At 43.9% G+C, this 12,718-nt stretch overlaps 1 protein-coding gene across 1 annotated transcript; it reads left to right on the forward strand.

Moving 5' to 3' along the window:
* Positions 1 to 892: 892 nt before the first annotated feature.
* Positions 893 to 11,271, forward strand: LOC122925764. The gene is made up of 2 exons (XM_044277113.1): positions 893 to 1,083; positions 10,599 to 11,271. The coding sequence occupies exons 1-2, from the start codon at positions 893 to 895 to the stop codon at positions 11,269 to 11,271; spliced, it is 864 nt and encodes a 287-aa protein (XP_044133048.1).
* Positions 11,272 to 12,718: the final 1,447 nt, after the last annotated feature.

A 12,718-nucleotide genomic window follows, 5' to 3' on the forward strand; every position in this document is an offset into this window, starting at 1 on the left:
CGTCAGGGAAGCTCATGAAAAGGGAGCTCATTTTGGGGGGCGACACATGGGTGTGCCCTGGGTGATGGTCAAAGCCAAACGACCATCAGGGAAGTTGGCTTCAACGGCTAGTATACTGTCCAGATCTGGCCGACATTGTAGCCGCTGCAGTGTCGATCCTGTGGGCTGAGTAAGAGTACTGAACAGCGGGCCCCTGTGCAGATCATCTGCACCTCAGGGAAGTTGGATGGATGGTGGGAGGTGGTTCAATACACAGTGAAGAGAAGGATAGAGCCTGATATTCCGGTCTATCAGGTAGAGCCAGTAGGGACAGGGGGACCCTCACGAAACTTGCACCGTAATATGTTGAGACGTTGCAATTTTGATGAGCCGGTGTGCGTGGAGTGGGTGCCTCCTCACGCTCAGGGAATGGAGGAAAGTCCCTCAGATGAGGAAGAGGAGGAGTGGTAGGTTGTCCCTGCCCAAGTGTCCACAGAGGTTCCGGCCGTGGCAGGTTTGCCACCCAGGTGCAATGCTGAGCAGCTCCTCCCTTGTCAAATCTGCCTGACGTCCCCAGTATTTCTGAACCCCTCAATCTGAGAAGGTCAGCGAAGTCCAATGCTGGTATGCCTCCACAGCGCTATGCACAGGATGAGTTTGTATGGGGAGGGTTGCCTATGATGACAACCTCTAGTGGGGTGTCCTGTGAGATTGTGGAACAGCTCTTTGTGTATGATGTTTGTTACTAATTGCATTGAAACCGTCATTTGGCATTTTGGGCACTAGAGGCCACTGTTTTGCAGCTACAGCCAGCACACTCTGGGATTTGAATATGCAAAGCAGATGATGACTCATGCAGTGTGCTTCTAGACAGAACCAGGAAGTGTGAGCTGATTTGGATGTCCGGGAGTGAATGGACACACAGAGGAAGGAGATTAGCTGTTGTCCCCTTACTGGATCCGGCTCTTTGAAAGAGAGATTGTTCCAGGAAGACCATTTACAGCATGTGGGCAGAAGTCTTATTATCAAGCAAGGCCGCACGGTTGCTGAGAGGTTGGTGGCCATCCCGTGTAAGGAGCATCCTCGGGCCCAGAACGGACGCAGGTCAGTACACCTGGTTACTGATTGTATTATACTGTGTGGCGCCTGATGTAACAGAGACTAGCCTAGGCCTTATAGTAGTTAGATAGTTAGGGTTATATGTTTTGCTAGGCCTTACTGTACTGGACTGCGGCGCAGTATTTGACTTGCAGGCTCTGCTGTGTCTGCCACTGGCTAGGTGTGTCCTCTTTAGCAGCACAGCACGACTTGCAGGCTCTGCTGTGTGCGCAATCGGGCTAGGCCTGTCCCTCATTCAGGGACGGTGACTGTGGGCCTGGGGTATAACTTAGTCTGTGTATACTTATATTGTTGTGTTATTACTATTGTTAAAGTAAAGTTTCTGTTCTTGCATATAAAGCTGGTGTCAGTGTCGCTTTCCTTGTCTGTGACTTCGCTGTATCCTGAGGAGCCCACCCCGGTACACGGCTTACACTATTGACACACTCTGCCTGAGAGTGACTTGAAAAAAAATAAGTCTTTAACCCTACATTTTGTAGTGCTCCCTGTCACTGCTCCCTTCTTTTCATTGCTGCCACCTCAATATAATGCCCTCTTAGTAGACTAGATACTGCCCCTCAGTATAGAACCCCCTCTAGTAAGTAACACAGCAATATAAACCTCCCAGTCAAAACACATAAGATATACCCTGGTAATTGAACAGGACCTGCACAGAAGAGGTGCATTTGCAATTAAAGTGCAGTAGTAAGCTACAGTCAGGTTCATAAATATTGGGACATCGACACAATTCTAAAAACTTTCGCTCTATACACCACCACAATGCATTTGGAATAAAACAAACAAAATGTCCTTTAACTGCAGACTGTCAGCTTTAATTTGAGGGCATTTACATCCAAATCAGGTGAACTGTGTAGGAATTACAACAGTTTGCATATCTGCCTCCCACTTGTTAATAGAACCAAAAGTAATGGGACAGAATTATAATCATAAATCAAACTTTCACTTTTTAATACTTGGTTGCAAATTCTTTGCAGTCAATTAAAGCCTGAAGTCTGGAAGGCATAGACATCACCAGATGCTGGGTTTCATCCCTGGTGATGCTCTGCCAGGCCTCTACTGCAACTGTCTTCAGTTCCTGCTTGTTCTTGGGGCATTTTCCTTTCAGTTTTGTCTTCAGCAAGTGAAATTCATGCTCAATCGGATTCAGGTCAGGTGATTGACTTGGCCATTGCATAACATTCCACTTCTTTGCCTTAAAAAACTCTTTGGTTGCTTTTGTAGTATGCTTTGGGTCATTGTCCATCTGCACTGTGAAGCGCCATCCAATGAGTTATGAAGCATTTGGCTGAATATGAGCAGATAATATTGCCCGAAACACTTCAGAATTCATCCTGCTGCTTTTGTCAGCAGTCACATCATCAATAAATACAAGAGAACAAGTTCCATTGGCAGCCATACATGCCCACGCCATGACACTACCACCACCATGCTTCACTGATGAGGTGGTATGCTTAGGATCATGAGCAATTCCTTTCCTTCTCCATACTCTTCTCTTCACATCACTCTGGTACAAGTTGATCTTGGTCTCATCTGTCCATAGGATGTTGTTCCAGAACTGTGAAGGCTTTTTTAGATGTCGTTTGGCAAACTCTAATCTGGCCTTCCTGTTTTAGAGGCTCGCCAATGGTTTACATCTTGTGGTGAAGTTTTCTCTTTATTGTTGACTTTGACACACATACACCTACCTCCTGGAGAGTGTTCTTGATCTGGCCAACTGTTGTGAAGGGTGTTTTCTTCACCAGGGAAATAATTTTTCGGTCATCTACCACAGTTGTTTTCCGTGGTCTTCCGGGTCTTTTGGTGTTGCTGAGCTCACCGGTGCGTTCTTTCTTTTTAGGAATGTTCCAAACAGTTGTTTTGGCCACGACTAATATTTTTGCTATCTCTCTGATGGGTTTGTTGTGTTTTTTCAGCCTAATGATGGCTTGCTTCACTGATAGTGACAGCTCTTTGTATCTCATCTTGAGAGTTGACAGCAACAGATTCCAAATGCAAATAGCACACTTGAAATGAACTCTGGACCTTTTATCTGCTCATTGTAATTGGGATAATGAGGGAATAACACAGACCTGGCCATGGAACAGCTGATAAGCCAATTGTCCCATTACTTTTGGTTCCTTAACAAGTGGGAGGCTCATATGCCAACTGTTGAAATTCCTACACGTTCACCTGATTTGGATGTAAATACCCTCAAATTAAAGCTGTCAGTCTGCAGTTAAAGCACATCTTGTTCGTTCCAATCCATTGTGGTGGTGTATAGAGCCAAAAATGTTACAATTGTGTCGATGTCCCGACTGTATATCACTTGGTATATCACTTGGAATTTTGGTATAGGTAGCCAGGTATAGTTGCCCCCAGGATAAGTAGCCAGGTATAGTAGCCCACAGTATTAGGTAGCCTGGCATAGTTGCTCACAGAAGCATCACAGGCAGAGGATCAGCTGTACAGCCAGGCAACTGGTATTGTTTAGAAAACCTGTCAGCCTCCAAATCCCCCTCACTAGAGGTGCTTTAACCCCTTCCCGACCTATAATGTACTACTACGTCATGGGAACCACTGTGTTCCTGCAATTTGACGTAATAGTACGTCATAATGATCGCGCGGGCACCGATTGTATCCGCCAGCATTCCTGCAAAAGCCGATGCCGGTGGATTAACCCCTTCTATGCCGCGGTCTGTGCTGACCGCGACATAGAAGAGGTTTGTGTCGGGTGAGCAATCGCATCAAGTCCCCGCGCTGCTATGGTGGGGACCTGATGAGTTGCAAGGCAGCCAGATGCCGTGCAGAGGCTGCCCAGTGCCTTGCATGTCATCGGGAACTGCCTTCTACAGGAGCCGAGGAGATCCAGCCTCAGGATGGGTCTCCTAGGCAACCTGTTAGTGTATGACTCAATGCAGTACACGAACAGGCAATGCATTACAATACAGATGTATTGTAATGCATTGCAGAGGGGATCAGACCCCAAAAGTGAACATCAGTAATAAAGTAACAAAAAAGTAAAAAGAAAAGTGTTTTTAATAAAATTAATAAAGTAAAAAATTTATAAAGTTAAAAAAAAGAAAAAACGCCCCTTATTTTATAATTAAAAACTGAAAGAAAAAAACACACATATTATATATATCGCCGTGTCCGTAATGACTGGCTCTATAAATATATCACATGATCCACCCTGTCCGATAAACACCATTAAAAAAAAAAACTGTGTAAAAAAAAAACGCCATTTTTGTCACCTTACATCACAAAAAGTACAACACCAAGCGATTAAAAAGCGTGTATGTCCCACAAAATGGTATTAATTAAACCGTCACCTCATCCCGCAAAAAATGAGACCCTACCTAAGACAATCGCCCAAAAAGTAAAAAACATGGAGACACTAAAACATCATTTTTTTTGTTTCAAAACTGCTATTTTTGTGCTGATGTGAAATACATAAAAAAATATACATATTAGGTATCACCACGTCCGTAACAACCAGCTCTATAAAAATATCACATGACCTAACCACTCAGGTGAACTCTGTAAAAAAACACATTACATCACAAAAATTGCAACAGCAAGTGATCAAAAAGACGTATGCCCCCTAAAATAGTACCAATCATACCGTCACCTCATCCCACAAAAAATGAGACCCTACCTAAGAGAATCGGTCCAAAAATTAAAAAATTATGGCTCTCAGACTATGGAGACACTAAAATATGATTATTTTTTGCTTCAAAACTGCTATTATTGTGCTAAAGTGAAAAAAAGTAGTAAAAAGTATACATATTAGGTATCGCCACGTCCGTAACAACCAGATGTATACAAATATCACATGATCTAACCACTCAGATGAACACTGTAAAAAAAAGGTTTAAAAAAAGCCATTTTTGCCACATTATATCACAAAACTTGCAACAGCAAGTGTTCAAAAAGGTGTATGCCCCCCAAAATAGTACCAATCACACCTTATCCCGCAAAAATTAGACCCTACCTAAGAGAATCGGTCAAAAAATAAAAAAGCTATGGCTCTCAGACTATGGAGACACTAAAATGCCATTAAATGCTATTATTGTGTAAAACCTAAATAAATAAGAAAAAGTAGACATATTAGGTATTGCCACGTGCGCAACGATTTGCTTTATAAAAAGTCACATGACCTAATACCTCAGGTAAACACTGTAAAAAAAAAAAAAAAACTGTGCCAAAACATCCATCTTTTGGTTACCTTGCCTCACAAAAAACGCACTAAAGAGCAATTAAAAATCATATGTGTGACGAAACAAACCTCGCCACGGTGTTTTGGAGGGGGCTGTTTGCCAACTTTTAAACCCCTGAACCTATTCAAGTGAATTTTGGATAGGTTTGTCCCCAAGTTATACTGGTTAAATTGATGTAAGTTATATGTATGGACAATGTAAACTCACAAAGTTGTAACAATTTATAATAAGTGTAACTTGTCAGCTTGGGAGGAATATGCTGGGTGTGTTTCTATTGTCCCATTGTGCCATTGTGTGTTTAAATGGTGATGTCTGTCCTGTTGTCTCCACATGTGTATTGGCGATTTCCCTTTGTCCTGAGAGATAATTGGATTGCTCCTCGGTTGTCTCCAGGACAGAGAGGAGGAAACCATGATGCATTGTGGGGATGTGTTGTATCTGTCCTGTGTCGCAGTCTTCCTTCTGGTCCCCTAGGGGCGTGTCAACCAGATGGGGACCTGCATAAATACGGGCAGGTAGCCCTCAATAAAGAGTTGCTGTTTTTACATTCAACATAGAGCCTCGTCTCATGTGTATGGGGATTGCTATATGCTGTATACTCTCCTGGCTATTACTACTAGCTCTTGTAAGAGCTGTTCCTGGTTCCTGTGGTGGTATCGGTGTCGAGCGGAGTGCTTGGAGTCCCCAGGAGGCACTGGGAGCATCCATTAACGGAGGTACCCGGTCGGGGTGCTAGGAGATCCGTTACAATATGTACCCCAAAATAGTACCAATAAAACTGGCACCTTATCCCATAGTTTCCAAAATGTGGTCACTTTTTTTGAGTTTATACTGTAGGGGTGCATCAGGGGGGCTTCAAATGGGACATGGCATCTAAAAACCCGTTCAGCTATACTTGCCTTCCAAAAACCATATGGAGTTCCTTTCCTTCTGTGCAATTCCGTGTGCCCGTACAGCAGTTTACGATCATATGTGGGGTATATCTGTAAACCACAGAATCAGGATAAGGCCTCATGCACACGACCGTTGTGTGCACCCGTGGCCGTTGTGCCGTCAGACGTTTTTTTCTGCGGCTCCATTGACTTTCAATGGGGCCGTTGAAAACTCGGCTTGTGCACCGTTTTTACACCGCGCCCGTGACCCGTGTTTCGAGGCCGTGAAAAAAATATAACCTGTCCTATTTTTTTCACGGCCAACGGATCGCGGCCCCATTGAAGTCAATGGGGCCGTTAAAAACACGTTTGCACACCCGTTTGACACCCGCGTCCGCGCCCGTTTTATTTATTTCATTTGCCATGGGCACTCTGTCTGGCAAAAGTTGTGGCAATAAATTGAAAAAAAAAAATGTACAGGAAGTTTAGGGTCCCAGGTTCTGCTAATTTCTAGCCACCTGTCTCTGGAAGCTTCTCTCGGTGTGGTGAGGCAGCCATTAATTTTTCACTGAAAAATGCCAAGGTGGAATGTGGATAAGCTCATCACCCTGGTCCAGGAGAGGCCTGAAATATGGGATACCCGCAGCAATCTCTATCTGGATCGGACCAGAAAGGATGCTGCGTGGGAGCAGGTGGCCCGTAGCCTCCGCAAGAACGATTGGGCGAAAGCCGATAGCAGAGGCCGTGCTGACTTAGGTAAGTGAGAGCAATGTAGTTGTGCTGTGCGTGCCCTCTGGATGGCAACCCGATTTAGTTTTTAACCCTGAGTTCCCAATAGTGTTTTCTGTGCGGTTCAGCTTCATTTTCCATAAAGGGCCGCACATGCTTTGTTAAAGTGACGTCTTTTACATTCCATACAACACCATTTCTAAGTGTAAATGGCTGTCCCTCCCTTTGCTCCGGCATACAGTTCTCATGTTTATAATCACATGTTTGTGCCCTTTTTGTCCCAGACACATGTCCTTGTCTTTGAGCATCTTAGAGTTGTGACCGACACTTTATTTTTCAAAGTTAGGGCCACAAGGCTTCCACGACTAGTCTCCTCCATCTTGTTCGTCTGCATTAGTATCCAGACACCTGCTGGACTGTACCATGTGCTGTTTTATTCGGTCCTTTTTTGTTGGTACCTTGTTATTCCCTATTTGCTCCTTTTTTTGAATAATGTCATTTTATGCTGGATGCTTTGGATCCTTTTTAATTTTTTATTTGTTTATTGCTTCATTATGAACAGTGAAACAAGTATAAAGGAATTGCAAAGGCTCTACTGACTTGTAAAATACGGCTAGGTGCTCTCTCCAAATAAGGCAGTACCAATTGCCAAATGATTGATAGAATATAGTATGTAGAGAATGGAGGGCACTCAGATGTCTGTATATATAGAGAAGGCAACAGTTATAGTAAGGTATATCACGTTTCTTTATTGTTTCTAAAAATATATACCCTTCTGTAAAATTATCAATATATCAAAAATAATAAAATAAATACTTTTCAAGGATGTGGAGGAGTAAAAACTTAGTCACAACAATACAAATTTCTCAGATTGTGTCAGGAACGCTATGGTCCTTCCTATTATGACAGAGTATATCAAATGATTGAAATGCTTGAAATAAATAAAATAGAATAGAATAGATAAAAGTCCTTATATGACTAAAATCCTACTTCTGCAGATGATCAGTCTGCATGTAGGAGTCATATATCCTATGTTGCAATCCTGGGATAATAGGTTCACTTATATATCCTATGTTGCAATCCTGGGGTGATAGGTTCACTTAAGTCCTGGGAATGTATTTGTTTTTAGTATAAAACCGGAACAGTCTTACCCCATATGCGTCAGTTCCAAGGTACAGCTGTAGGGAGATCTCCTTACTATATTGTCCGGTCCTCTGTGGTGTGTAGCGGTGGTGCGCACGTGTTCTCCGGCGTCTTCTTCTCTGATCGCTCTGTTCCTCTTCGCTGGGCCGGAAGTGATGTTCCTATAGCCGGAAATGACGATCTGTTGTTCCGACCAGCTGACCGATTTAAAACAGCTGAGTACGGACACAGTTCACCTTTGTATTTTAGGATGGACTTTTTTGTTTAAAAAGTCAAAGTACTATTCTTGTATAAAACCCAAACGCGTTTCGGTGCACTCTTGCACCTTCCTCAGTGGAGAGGAAGGTGCAAGAGTGCACCGAAACGCGCTTGGGTTTTATACAAGAATAGTACTTTGACTTTTTAAACAAAAAAGTCCATCCTAAAATACAAAGGTGAACTGTGTCCGTACTCAGCTGTTTTAAATCGGTCAGCTGGTCGGAACAACAGATCGTCATTTCCGGCTATAGGAACATCACTTCCGGCCCAGCGAAGAGGAACAGAGCGATCAGAGAAGAAGACGCCGGAGAACACGTGCGCACCACCGCTACACACCACAGAGGACCGGACAATATAGTAAGGAGATCTCCCTACAGCTGTACCTTGGAACTGACGCATATGGGGTAAGACTGTTCCGGTTTTATACTAAAAACAAATACATTCCCAGGACTTAAGTGAACCTATCACCCCAGGATTGCAACATAGGATATATAAGTGAACCTATTATCCCAGGATTGCAACATAGGATATATGACTCCTACATGCAGACTGATCATCTGCAGAAGTAGGATTTTAGTCATATAAGGACTTTTATCTATTCTATTCTATTTTATTTATTTCAAGCATTTCAATCATTTGATATACTCTGTCATAATAGGAAGGACCATAGCGTTCCTGACACAATCTGAGAAATTTGTATTGTTGTGACTAAGTTTTTACTCCTCCACATCCTTGAAAAGTATTTATTTTATTATTTTTGATATATTGATAATTTTACAGAAGGGTATATATTTTTAGAAACAATAAAGAAACGTGATATACCTTACTATAACAGTGAAACAAACCAAGACTCGCTGGGCCAGTTGCCGGGACCAATTTCGGCGAGAGGTCTCCAGCAAGGGCCGTAGTGGAGAGGGTCCCTCACGCAAGCGACCGTACATATATACTGCCCAGTTGCAGTTTCTCAGACCCGTAATGGACTTGAGGCCGTAAGTAAATTATGATTTGTTGATCCATTTCTCATTGTGCTTAATCTTTCAATTGTGGATGCCTCACCTAATGTGTACCCGAAAGTAATGGCTTCATTTCTGTTGGACTATTGAAGGCATATACTGTCTGTGGGCCTGCCATGTACAAAATGTCCCAATCCCACATTTTTAGAAGGCACACGCCAAGCATGCCTGAATACCTGTAAGTTAACCAGTCCTGCTTGGAGTTGTCGTTGTGCATCAGATGGTGGGCATCAGTTTGCACATGCCTGTGGTTGGTTGTGTCCATCACTTAATGTGAAAGGTTGCCCCCATTCAAACCCGCTGCTGAGCTGTATGATGAGACGACACGTGTAGTGCGCATATAGCACCCCCCTCTGTGTTTGGTTCCTGCTGCATCAATTTTGGGCAGGTCCCGGAACATAGATGTGTTTAATATTGAAAGGATTTCAGAAACGACAGGCCACGTGCGCTCCGCACGCATTATCTCATCATACAGATGTTCTGCGTGTTTGGCTCCTGTTGGTCTTATACCACGATAATCTTTGGAACTTTTCATAGGGATAGGTCATTTAGACCTCCAAATGTGCATGTCTTCCGTTTTATTAATGCGAGTCCTGATTAGTATATCAGTTTTGACATTAGCGGGTGCTTTTATAGTTCCCATATAGATTCCTTTTTTTAACAGACATGTCGGAATTTGATCCCCATTTGGTATTGGCCACGTCATTCACATTGCTTTCAATGTATGGCACCAGGACCAACATTGATTCCTTGGTTTGTTTGTGTACAATGAAAAAATCCAAGAATCCAATGATGTTCCTTCTAGGCTTGACCAGCCGTCTCTGAATGACTGCTCTCATCATGCACAATTGTGGCCCAGTACATGTTATTAGTTCGCTGTAAAATAAGTTCAACCAGTTAGACCCTACGTCTTGTATGTTGGTATGGTTGAAGCAGGCCACATACTGGTGAGATGGCGTCAATATCCGCACTGGTTTGGTGCCTGGAATGAGTATTCCTCTTCTTTCGCTGGACTGCTTCAACCATCAAACCATGTTTTACCATTACATTACCATTAGCGCTTTACCAGTTGTGACCCATCTTGCCCTATATATTGGAAATACATTTGGGATTGCACTGTTCACATAGATGCATGTGTTTATTGCGTATTCTCTTTCATTATGTTGTATCGAGCCACTCCATATATATAGTGTCTGTATACGGCTGATCACACCTAATATCACTGTTTGTTTTCTGTAAAATTTGAAAAGAGATATCTAATTGAGTTTTTACATGTCTTTGAAAAACAGTACTGTGGACAGTCTGGAACCCTCTGGGGAGACATCTTCCGATGCAAGTGAAACACCCGCAGTTTTGTCCCCGGCAATAAGTCCGGAACCAACGCCAGCAGAGGAGCCGGAGGAGTCGTCTCAGGGCCAGCCACAACAAGAACCCAGTCCACCCCGTGTCAGGCAGCCACACCCAAGACGCAACCGCCAAGTCCCTCCCTCCACCTCTGTGCCAGAGAGTCGGGAGGTTATTGACGCACGCGTCATTGATTTTCTGGCACAGAGGCGGAGTGACGGAGTGGAGGAGAAGATGCTTCGGGGATTGGCGCCCCTTCTGAAGAAAGTGCCGGAACCAGATCACAATGCATGCGTGGCTTCAATCGCTGTTGTCATGAAGATGTTCGCCATCCCAAATCATGGGGACATACTGGGTCGTTTGAACCACTGGATGATGGATCTGGAAAATGAGGGGCAACCCCAAATGGCCGGCCAATTTGGACGTGAAAGGCAACTGACTCAGGCGCCTTCTTTTGCCCCACACCCCCAGTACGGGCCACCCCACGGCCATATGCAAGGGGCAGGCCAGGGCATTTTCCAGGGCAGTTTGCCCACTGTCCCACCCCAGCAGCCTCAGGGAAGGCCACGGTCCTCCTTTCCGGCAGGGTCTTTCACTCAGGACCTCTTTGAGTTATGATTTTTTTTTTTTGGGGTTGGTTTTTATGTTTTAATTTTGTTTGTTGTGTTTTTTTGTCAAAAATATTGTACATAACCTGTTTCAGTGCAGAATAGTTTTTCTAAAAATTATTTGGTGCACTAAAAATGTGTCTGGTTTTATTTTCAAACATTCCACAAACCATTAACCTTATCATTTTGTCTATCATGCCAAAAAACACACACACAGTATCTCCAAATGCAACACTTTATTAAGATGCACCGCATCCTTTATATTTAATAACTTTCAAGATGAGGTATTAGAAAATTTTATGGACAAAATACTCGAAGTTTAAAGATGAAATAGTCTAACTAAATTTAGACCAAAGCATCAGTTAAATTAAATGTGTAGATCAAATAAAATATGCGATGTCCACAAAATCTCAGCCCGCAAGCCCACGTCAAGGGTCCTCATTACCTTGCGAGTCCCTACACTCCACTAATACAATAAATTCAAGTAATCTATCTAGAAAATAACAAAAAACTAACGAGCCCAGAAGATTTCAAAAACTGCCACGAATAGCGTCCCTCTACCATGGCAAGGACCCCTCTGGGCTGTGAAAGTAGTCTGCAAAGAGTTCACGAACTGCAATGCCTGCAGTCCCTGGTCGTCTATGCAGGGTCCTTTCCAAGCCCAAATCTGAAGACGTTGGAAGATCTTCCAAGTCTACAGAAGAGGAAGCCTCGTGAATCCTGGTGAAGTTGTGCAGAACAACACAAGCTTGAATCACCAGGGTAGCATTCTCCGGATCCATCTGTATGGATGACAAGAACACCCTCCACTTGCTAGAGAGTATCCCGAAAGCGCACTCCACATACCGACGGGCACGAGTCAACCGGTAGTTGAAGATACGCCTCCTGACATCCAAACCACGCTTTGGAAAGGGCCGCATAACATGTGGAGTCAATGCAAACCCTTCATCCGCCACGATGACAAATGGAGCCGGCGGACGGGCATATCCGGGCAGTGTTCTGGACTCGGGCAGGGCAAGCTGGTTGGCAAGAAGCCGCTCACCCATTCTAGAAGCACTAAAGATGCGAGCATCCGCAGTGCTTCCATAGGACCCAATATCTACCATTATAAACCGGTAGTTACTGTCAGCAACAGCCATCAGCACTACCGAGAAAAACTGTTTATAATTGAAGAAACGGCTCCCTGAGTGTGGCGGCTTCTTCACACGGATGTGCTTGCCATCCATTGCCCCAATGCAGTTTGGGAACTGCGCCGAATTTTGAAAGCCCTCAGCGATACGAAGCCAATCGTCCACCTTGGGCTGCGGCATCACCGTCTCTCGGAGCTGCTGCCAGATGACATGGCAAGTGTGTCGAACAATTCTCGAGATCGTGGAGGTTCCTAATAGAAACTCGAAATGCAGGGATGCAAACGAGTTCCCAGTGGCAAGGAATCTGTTGAGAGAAAAAAAAAAAAA

The sequence above is a fragment of the Bufo gargarizans genome, chromosome 2, assembly GCF_014858855.1.
Source record: "Bufo gargarizans isolate SCDJY-AF-19 chromosome 2, ASM1485885v1, whole genome shotgun sequence".
Taxonomy (NCBI): Eukaryota; Metazoa; Chordata; class Amphibia; order Anura; family Bufonidae; genus Bufo; species Bufo gargarizans.